The 15691-nt window shown below is 41.7% G+C and overlaps 2 protein-coding genes across 7 annotated transcripts in view; both read right to left on the bottom strand.

Annotated features, from left to right (window-relative positions):
- Positions 1 to 4102, bottom strand: part of ap1g1 (adaptor related protein complex 1 subunit gamma 1) — a 32491-nt gene extending 28389 nt beyond the window's left edge. For 2 of the 5 annotated variants that reach the window (XM_087137638.1, XM_022250979.2), the window contains exons 1-2: positions 3963 to 4102; positions 1624 to 1702 (exon numbers count right to left, since the gene is read on the bottom strand). In XM_087137638.1, the coding sequence (XP_086993764.1) occupies positions 1624 to 1653 (30 nt within the window). In that variant the 5' untranslated portion in view covers positions 1654 to 1702; positions 3963 to 4102. Of the gene's footprint in view, positions 1 to 1623; positions 1703 to 3962 lie in introns of those variants that run through there. The other 3 variants (XM_087137639.1, XM_087137640.1, XM_087137641.1) reach the window with 3 other exon arrangements.
- A 1190-nt stretch (positions 4103 to 5292) lies between these two features.
- On the bottom strand, positions 5293 to 14808 carry LOC110987867 (transcription factor E2F5-like). Of its 2 annotated transcripts, none has more exons than XM_022250992.2 (7): positions 14647 to 14808; positions 11374 to 11483; positions 10673 to 10834; positions 10083 to 10191; positions 9660 to 9966; positions 9024 to 9122; positions 5293 to 7820 (listed from the first exon to the last, which is right to left on the bottom strand). In XM_022250992.2, the coding sequence occupies exons 1-7, from the start codon at positions 14767 to 14769 to the stop codon at positions 7702 to 7704; spliced, it is 1029 nt and encodes a 342-aa protein (XP_022106684.1). In that variant the 5' UTR covers positions 14770 to 14808; the 3' UTR covers positions 5293 to 7701. The 2 variants fall into 2 exon arrangements, with proteins under 2 accessions (XP_022106684.1, XP_022106683.1); XM_022250991.2 differs by having other exon boundaries at positions 5293 to 7823; positions 14647 to 14807.
- Between the last annotated feature and the right edge of the window lie 883 nt (positions 14809 to 15691).

Raw genomic sequence — 15691 nt, 5'->3', positions numbered from 1 at the left:
GTACAGTCTTTAGGCGACAAATTATGATCTACAGTATTAAATACAGTAGTGTCTTGCACCGAGACTAGCAGACATGCTGGAGATATTATTGTCTTAACTCATGTCATTATCTCCTCTCCCATCCCCTCCTCCCACTTCAAGGAAGATCTGACCCCTTGTGTACCACCATAAAATGCAAGGGCTCTTTACTGCAGAGTCATTTTTACAGTAACCTGACACAGAACAGTGCAGCGGCAACCAACAGCTGCCATCCAAGTATACTGTGCAGTTTAATATTTTGACAATAAAATTTGAACTGCCCAACATCATGTTTGCAATACTGGGGAAGTTGCTCACTAAACTTGAGGTTGCTCATTTCTGATCTGAGGGCAGAAAGGCAAGAGCAAGTGTGCTGAAACTAAATGGTACAACTCCGGGTAAGAGTTTACCAAGAAATAATGCAGGCCACATATAAGCATGGATACTCCAATCTGTGGATCCAACACTACAAGAGTTAATGAGGATATCAGACAATTCAACGCTTTCACTTTCAGCAGCTAAAATCCTCTTGCCCATTACTCAGTCGGCATTATCTGTTCCAATGGAACTGCGCCTTGTTCAAATTTAACAGCAAAGCTCAAGTTCAATCCATTTTCATTGGTAAAAACAAAATCACGGTCCTATTTTGTCCACGTGCATCACAAATTCCTCATGCTTCAGTCATGAATGCCGAAGTACTTGGGGTTCTGGGTACCTTATCAATGAGAACATGGTCATGGACTACTTTGGAGAGAAACCTGGCTGCCTTCATAACAAACTTTTCCCCTTCCTCACCAGGATAGTGCTGTATGGTAATTTGAGATTGTACAAGGCAACAACATTCGACAGAGTCATCATTAAAAAAAATTAAAAAATTCCAACATCTAGCATTTCATTGACCTTTGCCTCCCTGGCACTCTCTGCTAGGAAACTGGGGGAACACTCAAACAAAGGGTGGGGATACCACAACTCCCTTCCCCCTCCCCATTTGTCCTTTTTTACAAAACTGTCTCATGAGTGCAAACATTGTTCACATTATATTTGAATGCGTAATAATAGTAAATTCCTGGAAAATTTTCAGGGAGAGGGGTATGTTATCACTGCAGCAGGGTATTAGGCAATTTCAGGTCATATCCTTTAAGTGAATCCAAATAAGTCTGGTAACAACAATGTCAGAATGCTTCCCTGGATTAGACATGATCCAACAATATCAAGAAAGCTGACTGACCCAATATGTGTATGTAAACACTGGGGTACCATTCCCCTGCTCTTTGCAGCACAATCCATCAGTGAATTTAAAATGAAGTGTTTGATATCAGATATTTAAGGGAGGAGACTCTTAGTTAGAATCCTTGCAAAGTGGACGATTTAAAGACAATTTTTCAGAGTACCAAGCTCCGCTATACGCATGTCACATCTCTTCCACTTCCTCCTCAACATGGTACATGTAATTAAAAAAAACCCAAATTCCACATATTTGGAAGTATTTCCAGCAAATCCTCGGAACGTTACAAGACTGGGCATTCTTAACTTTACAAACAATACATGAGAACGGCGCCACATTTCAAGGTACGTGGTACACATCCTTTTCCATGCGTTTCTCACCTTCTCCTCCAATGCCTGAAGAACGGACATGGTTGACCAAGAGTGTCACAAGCCTCAGAAAAAGAAATCAGAGGTAATACTATGGGGGGAAAACAATAACAAAAATAAAACAATTTCAAGTGCCACATGGAAAGAACACGACATACACTTTTTTAAAAATTCACAATTACAACTTTGTATGCAGGCCTAGTGGTATACATACAGGGACAGGAACATATCAAAAGCAATGTAAACAGTGCAGAGTGCTGCACGAGGTTTAGCACAGACAAGTCTAACCATGCTAGCCTTGCCTCCAGGAACAGACGTGAGGCTGGAGAAAAAAGGAGAGTAAAGAAGGGGTCATAGTCTTCCAGGTTGTCAGTCAGTTGGCAGCCCCAAACAACAGCATTATCAGTATTGGATAAAGGTCAGATGTTGGCCTTCACGGCCAAAACAAAACTGACAGACTGAACAAGAAAACAAATACAAATTACAATTACAACTTTCAGCAAAAGCACAAGGGCAATCACAATCATGACAGTCAACACGGTTTACGGGTCTACTGTCTGAATGAAAAGGCTACATGTAGGTCTACATGGTCTAGGCTAGCTCAGCTGATCTGCAAAGGGTATTGGTCACTTTGCCCCGTTTCCCCTTGCCCCAACCCCACATAAGCCCTGCTGCCACTTTGCCCGATTTCCACTTCGCCACAGCCATGCTTGATTGTAAATAAGGTACCTTTTTTATACATGCAGGTGGCATGGATTGATACCAAGGTGACAACAGATTGGATAATAACATTGGACTAATAAAAGAAACAATAAAATTTCTCTTATAGTCTCTAACTTTCATCAAAGCTTCCCACGTAGTCTTTTGTGGATCCCCGTAGTCTTTTGTGGATCCCCATACGTCTTCTAAGTTAATCCTTTCGTTTACGACATTTCAAAATTCAGTATTTGAGTCATTCCTTCTGTGACTCTGTTTCCAAACAGATTTGACTTGTAAAGAAGACAGAAACCAATCAAATGTATGTCTCTCCTTTTTATTTTCCTTTTGTAACTGTACTCACTTTTAGTGTCTTAACATTTCATAAGCTTCATGAACTACGGAGAAATTAGACACAACAAAGACATTACCAGGCCGTAAGAGATCGTCTGACTGGTGTCTGAGGTCTGACACCTGAGGCTGTCAGACAATATAAACTCAATATTAACAGTACTTATTAATATCAACCAAGAGTTACAGTAGCCCCACAAGTGTGGACTGGATACTCGTCTTGCGGGGATACAGCAAGGTGGGTATCTATGCCACTCTTGGGGCTGCTGTAACTCTTGGTTGATATTACTGTTAATACTGCATGTGTCAGACCACAGATACCAGTCAGACGATCTCTTACAACCTGGTAATGTCTTTGTTGTGTCTAATTACCCCTGAAATTTTGATAATGACATTTTGGTGAAATTTATACACATGCAGTGTGTGCAGTTACAACTCTTTTTAGCATATAAAAAACTCCTTACAGTATGCAGCATTGCAGACTTTCACTGCATTTTACTGAAGTGACTGGTGGCCCACATTGCATAGGCAGATAGGCTTGACGCAGTGTTACACATGTCAGGATGAACATGAATAATTCTCGTAACATTTTCCTTGGCAAACTGCCTTAATTAGAACCTTCTGTTTGGCTGGGCAGAAAAATTGTCAATGTTGTAGCCTTTGCCTTGGACATTTGGAGGAGAAACATTTAAAAGCTTAACAAACTGACAAAAGATAGGCCTAATAATGTAATATAATGAAGATTACAATGGGGCTAGGCCTAAGTGAGGATAGGGCAAGGTGGCAATGAGGCAAACTGGCAAAATAGAAATGGGGCAATGTGGTTAGGGACAAAGCAGTCGGGGGCAAAGTGGACAAGGGGTAAAATGACTGTAAACTGGTAGACTAATCTAACATTAGCTCTGCAAACTGGAAAAAACTGCAGGCGTAAATGTCTGGCATGATGCTTGAAGTTGACTTATTTCTAATGACTGGTCTGCCATGTCTGCTGGTTGGCGTAAGTTTCAAACAAATAGCATATTTGGTCGGATAAGCAGAAAGTACCGATAAAACCGGACTCAGTTTACAAATTTGCAGCTCGTTAAGTACCGTTTCATTTTGCTTCTTCATCATCTGCACGTTGCTGACCATGCAGACATGCATAAAAAAAGATAGGCCTAAACTTGCAGCCGGTTCAACGTGACATGACGCGACGGCTTGCCTTGGTTTGTGCATTTCTTTCATTAAAGAAGATCCCCAAAACTGCAACAAATACTACAATTTACTTCATAGTTTGAAGAAAACGTGTTTAAAGTCACACATACCTTCGGCAGAGGTAAGAAAATGCCTTAAAATTCCAGCAATTCCCCCCGAATTAATTCATCTCGGCAATGAGCTCCAACCTCACCTTTTTGTCAAAATGGCCGACAATCACCTCCTCACTGTATCTTTGACCTCCAAATCAATTCGCCAACTTTTATGAAAGATCTTTGAAGCCCAAATCTCATTTTTTGACGTCTTTATTCCTTGAAAATGTCTAAAATATGAAAAATGAAACCGTCCACCATTGCTATTGGCAAATTTTGGAAAATAAAACAAGGAAAAATAGGTCCGGTAACAACCGCTTCTCATACTGAGTAAAACGCCCCCAAACTCGTGGCATCAAAAACGTCATCTCTGGGCGCCCTCAACAGGAACATTAGGCATTACACCCAGTCCTCCACGTACCAAATAGTAGTTGTAAAAGCTCGCTCAGTTTAGGCACCCGCCTAAAAATTTCTATTGACAAACATGGGACGAAGGAGGAACTGCCCAAATTTTCGTCCCGCCCATCCCCGGCCCCCCACTGTCGGGCTTCGCGGGCCGCTACCTATTTATTGAACAGGTTTCACGGACACGTTTTTTAAAGCAGCAGTAGTTAATAAAATAAAGCCAGGTCTCCGGCCCACGGGATTGAAAATAATGTGCCAACATCTCTCAATATGCCCTAAAAAACTTCCAAGTTTCCACCGTTGAAAATTAGGTTAGACCACGATATAGCTATAATGAGATAGTTACGTCATCTATCGATTCGATAACATGACTTTGCTGGGCCTTCATCACATTACCACGAAGGAAATCAGCCGCCGAGTTTTTCATGCCTGTTTCGATTAATCTGTATTGTGAAAATGAAAACTTTTCACAATAAGTCTCACGTTTGTCACAAACCTTCTTTCTCAGTCATACATTTACATTTCAAAGGCGCGGCGAACAAGGATTTATAGTTCGAATCTCTCCGATGGTGAAATCTTTCGGGATGTACCTGTATTAATTTCGCACACTGCAAATATGTGGAAGAGGCTGGAAAGCTTCGGCTTTGTTAAAGTTTAACGAAGTCAAGTGAGAAAATGTTTTCTTTGGAAATCAAAGCAAGAACAAACAATGTGCAGCAAAATTGGGTGCGGGAAAGAAAAACCGTTACACGCACGATACTCACATACAAGACGCAGGAAAACGGTGTAAGATCCCTGTTGCTTTTCCATGGAGCTATGAAAAGGAGCTCCGTGGCTTTTCCAATTCCAGCATTCGGCGGATACTTTTGTGTTGAGCTTTTGTGTGATTGGTCAGCAAACTGTGCTTGTTGGACGCAGAAAATAAATCCCAAACTGGTCTCTCTTCCATTTCAAATTCGGTGAATTTAATTCTTCTCCATTTGTACATAAGAATTTGTTTTACAGGGAGCGTTTCACCAGTAAAAAAAGTGGGGTTTCTCACCTCCTTAATGTACATGTATAAACTCTAGTGTTGTTTGAATGCTTCCAACGAACATTTCAACCGTGGATGTTTAGTATTACGAATAAATTCTTTCTTTTTTCCTGAAAATCATCCAACCCTTGGCAACATCCAATTCCTTGCAAACAAAACATTCCCAATGTTTTTTGGAACCAAAGGCCTCCAAGAATAAAAAAAAATTGATACCAATAAAATCATACCAACTAAAATTTTAAACTAAAACTTAACTAAAAACAAAAGAAAGGGGCCTCGGATGCAACACAAAACTTTCATATCTCAAAAACAATTTCATCATAAAGAATTTATAACTGAATTTCATTTAATATCCCTGCAGATCAGTACAAGAATATGGGGGAAAAATTGCTCCATCAGATGGACTGCAATTCAAAATTATGCCAGACACAATTAGAAATCTGAAAGAATTGTCACAAACATCTGCAGTACATGTACATTGTAATTCCAAGAAACCATTGTGTTGATTTTTCTTATCAAATTACAGAAACAGTGTTCATTTCCATTTACAAACTTGGACCCGTTGAGTTCCCCCTTTTCGAGTTGGAGGTTATATTAAAAAATAACTCACCCATCCAGCCAAAATATGGAGCTAGTTTGCCAAAGATTAAAAGTTAAACTTCTCAACCCTCAAACCTTCCAATGTGCAAGAAACTAACGCTATGTTTTTTTGTAACTTTAACTTTCCAGAAGCATCAAGCCCCCAGTCACAGTAACAGGCTATGCCTTCCTGTATTTTTAAACTTCTCCAAGACATCCTGGTGAGGCAATGAGGACAGGTGAGCTTGATGGTCGAGTAAAAATTTGGGCAAACCAGTCATGCAGGGCGGGCTTCATCAGGTAAAGTGGACAATTCCTTTGGTTAGGCAAGTTAGGACCGAGCTGTGGCAACACTTTCTCTCCCCATTTTCCTGGCCACACAAAACAGGTGGAATAATGTGTTTGGCCCCACTGCAGAACAAGTACACACATGTATACGTCCTCTCTGGTTAGTAAAGGGTATTCACGATTTAGAAACAGCTTCTTTTGCTCTGGTACCAAACCCCTCTCTTGTATACATGTATAATCCCCCAAAGTGGCTTTTATTTGCCCACATTACTGTGCTAAATAGCCCCCTCTGTAGTTCACGCTCTAAGTCCAGTCACGTGAAAGCCGAAGTGAAGTCTACTTGACACTGCTGGGACAGTATGAATTGAATGAATGATTTAGGCAAAAGTCTGTCAACCCTTCCCATGGACAGTTTGGGAGAGAGGCCACATGAGCAAACGTTGACTACTTACAGTGGATGGAATACCGTATCAGCCATGACAGCAATGATGGGAAAAATTACATCCGCAGCCTCACTTCGATTTCAATATGGTGATTCTAGAGAGAGGCTGCATTGACAAGCTTTGGCCACTCACAGTACAACCATTGGCAACCTTAACAACCATTACAGCAATGATGGGAAGGTGTCTTGGGAAGGTTTGCATGTCTAGCCTCTCTTTTATTCCAATCAAGTAATTTCACAGAGAGGCTACACCAGCAAGCTTCAACCACTTTAATGGAATCCTACGCTGTAAATACATGTACAAGTCATACCTTAGAAACCATGTGCCAACAATGGGAAGAAGTCTGTTTTCAAAGTGAAGCCTCTTTTTATTCCAACATGGAGGTAAAAAAACCACATGATCGTTAACAAATCAAGCAAGGGTACAAAAGCTTCACAACACTGCAAATATAAGCACTCATCAGAAAACAACCTGAACAAGCAAAGTAGGAATTTGCTTCCTTTGCAAGGTATTCTGGGTATGAAGGGGAACCATCATCAGTGCGCATAGTAAGACAGAAAATTACAGGTTGTTGAGGTCGTGTGAACTGCCGTTGCACACAACAGTGAGGCTGAAAAGTGTTCAGCGCGATGAAGGTGGGGCACAGTGGAAAATGTGCAAGGGCAATGTACTCTTTCGGCTCTTTCAAGAAGGACTTTCGGTAAGCTCTCGATTTTTTCTATCAGCGCCTACTTACGTGAATCACAACACAGAGGTCATTAATCCTGACAGTCCTAAATTCTCCAATTTAAGTTTTACATATTCCTAGAGGTCAGAGATATAAAGACCCATCACAGCCCCTGAGTAATGCCTGGATGACGTATCAGCATGTGTGCGTCACTGACATCACACAGTGCAAAGTCTACTCCAAACCACAAGCCCATTTTAATTCTGTTCTCGTCCTCAGGATATTTCATTTCAGCTATGGACCCTCCACGCTAAATTCCTAATTAAAAAAAAATACATTATGCTACGCGAGCAGCGGTATGTCAATCTCAAACAGATCAAAGGCGCCCTCGCTGTCGTCTAGGTTGAAGTAGTAGTCTTGTTCTCCAGGAGGCGGGGAGAGACGCAAGAACGGCACGTCACCTGCTGCAATGAAGGAAAGAGGAGTTGCATTATTTCACCCATGGCAAACAGCAAAGCCCATGCACTGTAACGGTCACTCAATCACAGAAACATAGTGCAGCTATTGCAGAATACTGAAGGGCTTTTCTACAATTGGAAATAGAGGCTCCATGCACTAAACGACAAGCAAGTTTTCTTTTGTCAAATCACCACCCGTCTTGAGTGACGCACTGAGTATTTGTTCGCTCGCGCCAGCTGGAGAGTATGCACAAGTGTCTGTAACATCTTATCTTGATGCAGCAAAGTTTGTCTTGAACCCTGTAAACCAACTGGCAACAGTGATTCAACTTCATATATTGATAAGAGGGAGCAGACTAATTTTCCTTCCCGCCTCAGTTTGGCTGCATCACTTTGAATGGCAGAAAACCAAGAAGGCTGCCCCATGACAGAGGTTTATAGACCTTTAACACGATCGCTTGGTTTACATGCGCGCTTTCTGACCGCACAGAGATAGGAGGCGAAGTGTACATGTTAACATGTTCCAAGTCTGTTGCTGTCTCGGTTTCTGTTTGTCACAGGTGAGAGGGCACTTTCAGTGAAGCAGATAGTGTGGGGCAAAGCCATGACTAAGTTAACCGTAACCTTCCCCAACCACACAGAATTAAACAGTAGTAAAGTGTTTAATTCTGTGGGGATAGGTCTGGTAGGCCCATAACAGCTGACTTTTGCATTGGGTTTGGCATACCTCATAAAAACAAAGTCCAACAGCCTCTGTGCACCAAGTCCCCTATGGGTGTTTAACTTTGTGTGAATGGGGACGGTTAGGGCCAGCAACCCTCAGGGGGTTAGGGTTAATGTGTGGGATTATGTGGTATAACCCCGTCAAAACAGTAACTGTAATGAATAAAAAAATTCATTTTAAAAACAAGAGATGTATCTGTGTATAACACTGACTAGAAGGACCCCCTCACCAGCAATGAAGAGACAGAGTGGTGCCTGACCCAAATGCAATGACCACTAACTCCAACAGTAACGAATCGTTCGTGCTCATTGCTGCCCATGTCAAGTGTGCATCAACCTATGCCAATACACGGTGTGTCTTCACCTCAAAAACACTGCTGCTTTGTAAGAACACATGCATCTCTTGTTCTGGCACAGAGGGGTTAGGGTTGCTAGAACTGAATACAAAATCCATTTCACAAGCTGGATGGAAAATAGACTTACATTCTCCAGCTATGAGGTCGTCCAACAACTGGCTGTCCATGAAAGAATCTTCACCAGGCTGAAACAGCATATCAGTAGGGATGTCCTTCAAACTATCTACTGCAAAGGTTCAGAGAAAAATTCAAGGGAAAGGTTACTATCCAGGTATTTTAATCTCTCAAGCTTTCGGGTATCTGAGGAGTTTTTGCTTGGTCTTGGCTCTCTGCCTAACCAAAAAAAAAAGATTAAATAAACACCAACGACACATTCGACGATATACGTTTCACAATTTAGTGTATTCTCGTTCATCTGAAATTCTGAATCTTTTTTTCCCACAGAGCACAGTGTGTTGGGAAGTTGTGGTGCTCCAAAACTTTGACGAGAGTAAGCATAATTTGCTATTAGCAGAAAGTGAGTGGCTTGAAATGACTGTCGCTGCTTGTTGCCTTGTTGTTATTGCTCTATGAGTGATGGTGACTACAAATCCTTCTGAGCTCTGATTGGAGAAATTCTGTGGAATGTGCACTGATCACAGCCATGACCTACGCACAACGCTTTCCTTTAGCTACCTTGAATACAGCTTTTGAAGCAAGTAAATCTTCAATGTCGTATTTCATGGCCCTAAAACCGAATCAACTTGACAAGTGAACCACAAACCTGGGCTGGTTCCATTTGCATCCGTTTCCTTCTTGATGGCTACCGGTAACACCTCTGACGTTTTGGCTACCGGCTCTGCCTTGGCTTGGGCTAGCCTGGACTCCTCCTTAGGGAATGCGTCGGTAGGGACCAACCGACTCCCGACTGGTACCCCACCCCCACCTAGCACCGCTGGCTGCAGGTCGTGGGGAGGTACAGGCACAACCACCGGACTGTCGCTGGCCTCGTCTTTGTTGACTAGTGTGACAAAGATGGGACCTTTGTAGCTTTTGAGGTGAATCTGGTACCGTTTTTTGTTGTCTGGGCCCTGTAAGAAAAAAAACACACACTAACCAAAGTCTCGTCTTTGAGTGGAAGAGGTCTCAAGAATTGTCTTGGAACAAGCTCGGTGAGGCATCCTGTCTTTCACTGCCAGGTACTTACAGTTTCTGGGACAGGCACCTGTAGCTGTGTTCCTGATGGGGCTTGGGTTGCTAGTAACGTATCTCCTTTGAAACATCTACAAAGATCTTCATGAGTGACATACGCCAACGTACAGGAGACGTTAAGGAAATCAATCATCATATTCTCTCGCCTTGAGACACGTTACACCACACTGACTTAACCTTCTGGGCCCTGCTAGCATGCATTCTCAGTCCTTCAAAATCCTCCAGCTGCCTCCATGGAAAAATTGGATACAGCCTCAGTCCTCCAAACTTCTATGATATTTCTTGATATGTGTTCCTTGGAGGGGTGGCCACTGTCTCAATCATTCAAAATTCTACGCCAATTCCTGACATGATGTTGTGGCAGAGCAAATGGTATCCTGAAGCAGTACGGATTATATCACATACAATCTAGGCTTGAATTTACAAATGGAACAGCGTAAAAATCATAACGTTTACTCCAAGGCCCTGACGCAATACATGTCTCCCAATTAGCCATGCAATTCTGCCATAAGATTGGGTTCACTGGGTCAATTGGGATTGGGTAAATGTTTTCAACAATTGAGTTGTTTTTGACAGAAAGGATATCTACTGTTTTCTTGGTCGTCTGTGACGTTCCTTATGCTTTGCTGTATTCTGCTCCTTAGTTCGTCTAACTCTGCCTCGATGTCTTCCATCTCTCGCAGTTCTTCCTTCAGCACTTCCAGACGGTCTGACATCTCGGTCGTGTTGCAGCCCGGTCCTGCCCCCCTAGGGAGAGAGGATCAGATTGGGAGATCATCAAGCAGGCACTCTTGCTACTTTTCCCTGATGGACTGTGATTATCAAAAATGTTTGGCCCACTAGACTCAAAATGAAATGGAACCGGCCATTATGGGTGGCGTCTTGGAATAATGGGTACCCACCACAACCCTTGTACATCACCTGAATAGAAAGTTGAACAGGTCAATTTTCTGTGACAAATTGCCATTTCTCAGGGAAGGAGCATCATTTACCTTTGGAATGTAAAATTAATCATGATGATGGTTTTCCTAATTCTCCATTCCTGGCCACGTTTTCTGGCGACCTTCCTGGAGCATCCCAAATTATCAACGGCACAACAGACTAGCAACTAATTCTTTGCACATCGTGTATCTTTTGAGGGGCGTCAAGTCTCACACAAATAGTGGCGAGGTTGTGCACAAACCTTTCTCAATCCTGATGACATCTGCCGACCCCCGGGTAGATTTCAAAGGATCTAAAAGGGTTAGGGTTGAAACTTTAGACAGTGTGTCCAAGTTTATACTCACTTCCATTGTATGCTGTTTTTGGACTTCTTCTCAATGAGACCGATTCCTTCCAAGACATTTGTGATATCATATATTCTTCTTTTTTGTCGTACTGCTAATGTGTCAGCTGCCTGTAATCAAAAAAATTTGCAACTGTCCCATTAATATGATCAGATGATAGCACAGTTTGAGCAAAGAAAGAAACGAGGCTGCTTTGTAAAGAGGTTTGCAGAATACACGAAAACTGTTGAACCTAAACAAAAGTTCAAACACTGCTTCCATGTGTAGTCTCAAAAACGATAAGTAAAACTTGAAGGGTAAAACGTTACGATGGAGTAGCTCTAGAAGCTTGTTTCAGGTACGGCCTAAGCCAACTGGTGGTACTGAACATCGACACTTAGCACCCAATTTCCTTGAAACTTTCATTTAAAAGTTTAAGATCATGAGGGGGAGTGGGTTTGTGTAGCGATTCTTTCCTCGCTTTGCACCAATGAGGCCCGGGTTCGAGTCCCGGCTTGGCCCAGGCTTTGTGTGCATTTGGTTTCCATTCAATACTCGCTCTCGCAAGTTTTCTCTGGGTACTCCGGTTTCCTCCTACGTCTAAAACTGGACCTTCTTCTTAAGTCCGTAACATGATGTTGATTAATAAAAGGTTATGAATAAACATATAGTTAAGGGCGCCAATTGCCTGAGTGGCTGAAAGTGCCATTAAAACAACAACAACAACAACTTAAGATCATGCTGCTAAATTAGCAAACCATTTGATGATGTCATGGTCCAAGTCACTGCCTTCACTGACATGACTGGGAAAGAGTTCCATACATGGATGATGCTTGACATCCTGTGCACAAACCCTATGACATTGGAGATCCCAACAATGATGGTATGGTTTACTAACATGTGGGGAAAAAAGAGAAATTATCCCTTCAAATCAGAAACGCTCTTGGTGCCGGCTACACAACTCAATGTGGTCATAGCTAGCTACTGACCGTTGCACTACTCAGGTAACAGTTCTCGGCATATACATGCTTTCTTGCGAATGGTCAGCTAGCTCAGCCGGGGCATCGTGACGTCGTCACCAGGTGCATGTACATTAGCGTACAGTTTGAACAGCTGAATAAAAAAGATGGCAACTTGGAGCTCAACGAAAAGAGCGTTTCTGGTTTGAAGGGGAAATTTCTCTTTTCTTCCCACATGTCAGTAAACCTTACCATCATTATTGGAATCTCTGATTCTCACTTAATCCTAGGCTGGATGCATTAGACAGTTCAAGGACCATTTTGGAAGTGAATTCAGAAGATTTTTTTTCAGGTACGGAGGCTAATAAAGTTTTCAAATATTTTTGTCTTTTTTATTTTTGAAGTGATCTTGGATGTGATAAACATTTTTATATAACTTTGGATTCCATCAGACTCTGCAAAACAACAAAAAATAGATTTGATGCGGGAATGTTTTGAGACTTTTTGTACACTTGTAATGCAGAGCAAACTGTGATTATTTAGTACACAAAAGTAAGTGTGGATTGTGAACTGAGAGGCTCAAACTTACTGGATTTGTAAAACCTTTGTTCTCATTCTTGCCTTATTTCAATGAATTAAATGCTGGCTTCACTTGAAATTTCAGAAATTTTGAAATTGGAAATTAAACAGCGGATCTACGCCAGGCAAAAAAAAGGACAAATTTTAATCACAATTTCCTATTAAGAAAATGAGTTTCCAAATAAACAGCACCCTCACTCATTTATACATGTCCCTAATTCAGGGTACGACAGCAAATGAGCTATTTAGAATGAAAAGAATTAATGGAAGCAAAGGTATAATGGAAGAGCCTTGGACTCAACTACCACCAAACCATGTCCAAATGTTAAAAAAAGCACTTTGTAGACTTGGTAGAGTCCACTCCAAGTTACTCGGACTATGCTGTACATGGTCATTTCTAGTATAAAATTCTAGGCTAGGCTATACATGGAGGAAGGACACAGAAGGAGTTGTAACTCAGGCACTTCAAAGCGTCCAATGATGGTCGCCGCCGAATCTGACGAATAATAGAAAACATTCCAAAAATGCCTTATTGCTGCCTGCATCTTAGCTGGACAAGCGGGGCCAGTAATATCCTGGCAATACTTGTAGTTTTTTTGCTTGCAATTAAATACAAACTATCGATGTGACCAGGAAATAGAGAGAGAAAAATTCCTGATATTAGACCTACTTTTGCCATCATAAATAAACTTTTTAAATTTTGAAACACTGTTTCATTATCCATGCAAAGTTTGTAATTCTAGTTTCCTCCGTCCAATACATCAGTGTGCAAAGACTTGGTACGAATTTGGCTAAGACTGGCCATCAAAATCTTCACTACTTCTGGAAAGCTCAGTTCATTAGGAACAAAATGCGCTATTTCATCACAGGGAGTGATCGTGAAATCTCATGAAATACGCCTTTGTACAAATGCCATAATAAAAAATATTCAAACAAAACACAAAGTCTTACAAACAGCTTGGCTATTTATTCCAAAAAGAAGTCCAAAGGAAAGCGTTTGATAAGGGCAACAACTGCACATGAACACTTCGGGTACACAGCCTAATAAAAGCAACCACGCAAGCACTAAATTTGATGTTGTTGTCAGATCGGTTCAAGCACCAATGATGGCATGAATATTCAACTTCCTATACTGCAGTGCAAAACGTTTTAGGGATGCAGATTACCAACGAAAAATTGCGGCGACGATCAGAGGGTACAAAGACTGAAAGAGGGCTTATGGTTGCAAAACAGGTGGTGAGTAGCAGGCGTGCGCTGCGCTCTGGCTATGGACATACCGGGCATGCCAGAAAGTGGTAATCGGCCAGATGTTATAGCCCGGGGTAGTTCAAACTCCTTCTGTGTCCTTCCTCCATGGGCTTTACCAGTATATGAAATATGGAACTGTTTCTCATGACCAAAGTACTTAACTGAGTAGAAAAATTGCCATGAAATTGTTATTTAGGATGGAAGTGAAGCCATTCAACTGAACAAAACCTTGACTTGATCTGCAATTTGATTTTAAAATGTGCTAGACAAAGGGGACAGCAACGAACCCGGAATTTACGGTTCACCTGTTGTAAACCGCGCGTGCGTGTACGTGCATGTAGTGTACGTGTGATCGCATGCAGGCCTATCCCGAGCAAACACAATGACATCCCGCATTCCAATACACAGACAACAGCTGCATACAACATGCAAGCAAACCAGCAACCCAACCAACAACGAAAACATCCCTAATCTTATCTCCACTCTCGCTCAAACTCCCCTCACATACCACTTTCAGATCAAGAACCCCATCTTTAGCCTCCTGTAAGAGATTGACGAATTTCGTGGTGAGTAAGCCGAGGCTTTTTTCGTGCCTATTTGCAGGTGTTCCAGGGCTCAACTCCGCTGCCATGCTGTTTCATTGGATTTGTTGTGGCCGTTATTCTCACAGCTGGTACCCTGCTTCGATTGCAATCATATTATGGTGTGTACAAAACGCATGTGGTCACCGGTTCACTTTCGAAGTTCGAGGTACCAAAAGAGGGCGCTACATACAACCCAGGTGTTTTAAAAAACTTGCCCGCGCCACTGTCTTGAACTTGAAGGCAAGCATGCTTTTAGTGCCCGCAAGGCTGTCAACCCCATTACTAATAGCTATTTTAGTGATGTGCCGACACATTGGAGATCAGAGATTATCATAACTCCTTGTTCTTCCCTGTCATGTTCAGTTGTTGGTTGATGAATACTGCATTTATTGAAAAAAAAAAAGGATTTGCTTATTGTCAAAGGCTAAAAATGAACAAGTCCGAGTACCGTTCATTTGGAATTCCGTTAGAATTTCATGAATAAATGTTAATTAATGAAGTTAGGCATAGTGGTAGAAGATAATGAAATGAACTATTTTAGAGAAGCATGTACATGTAATTATTTTATTTACCATGAATCCTACCTCTGCCAATGAAAAACACGCATCTCAAATTGAACAATTTATTTGCAAGATACTTTGGGCGGCCGGAATATAATTACACCAATCTGGTACAATTAATCAAGATATCGCCAGATAAGGCTTAATAACTGAAAAGTAAACAAAATTTAAAGAAATGTCTCGGTGTGTCTCAACAACTATTCCACGGTAAGCGAAGAACGGTAAGTGGCCGCTGGCGCTCTCGTCCAAAAACGGTGTCCGAAAATCAAGTACGTCTCTGGATTCAGTGACTTACCAAATTCCCTTAATCTCTGAAACAATCTGGCCTCTGTAGGCTCTGAACTTCGTGATGTTACCATTTGTTATTAAATCGACCAGGCCTTATCAATCCTACCTAGCAAGCCGTCTT

The sequence above is a fragment of the Acanthaster planci genome, linkage group LG06 (genome assembly GCF_054643075.1).
Source record: "Acanthaster planci isolate LZ-2023a linkage group LG06, COTS_SCS, whole genome shotgun sequence".
In the NCBI taxonomy this organism is placed as follows: domain Eukaryota; kingdom Metazoa; phylum Echinodermata; class Asteroidea; order Valvatida; family Acanthasteridae; genus Acanthaster; species Acanthaster planci.
Note: the sequence above shows the minus strand (reverse complement) of the source record. Positions and strands in the feature narration are given on the sequence as shown.

Bases quoted from the DNA above. Each gene is read 5' to 3' on its own strand.
- LOC110987867 (XM_022250991.2), bottom strand. From the start codon at position 14,769: ATGGCAGCGGAGTTGAGCCCTGGAACACCTGCAAATAGGCACGAAAAA. The intron at 9,123-9,659 runs GTTTGTGGTTCA...GAACCTTTGCAG, and splicing joins TGCAAATGGAACCAGCCCAG to TAGATAGTTTGAAGGACATC. The intron at 7,824-9,023 runs GTAAGTCTATTT...CCTTCATTGCAG, and splicing joins CGACCTCATAGCTGGAGAAT to CAGGTGACGTGCCGTTCTTG.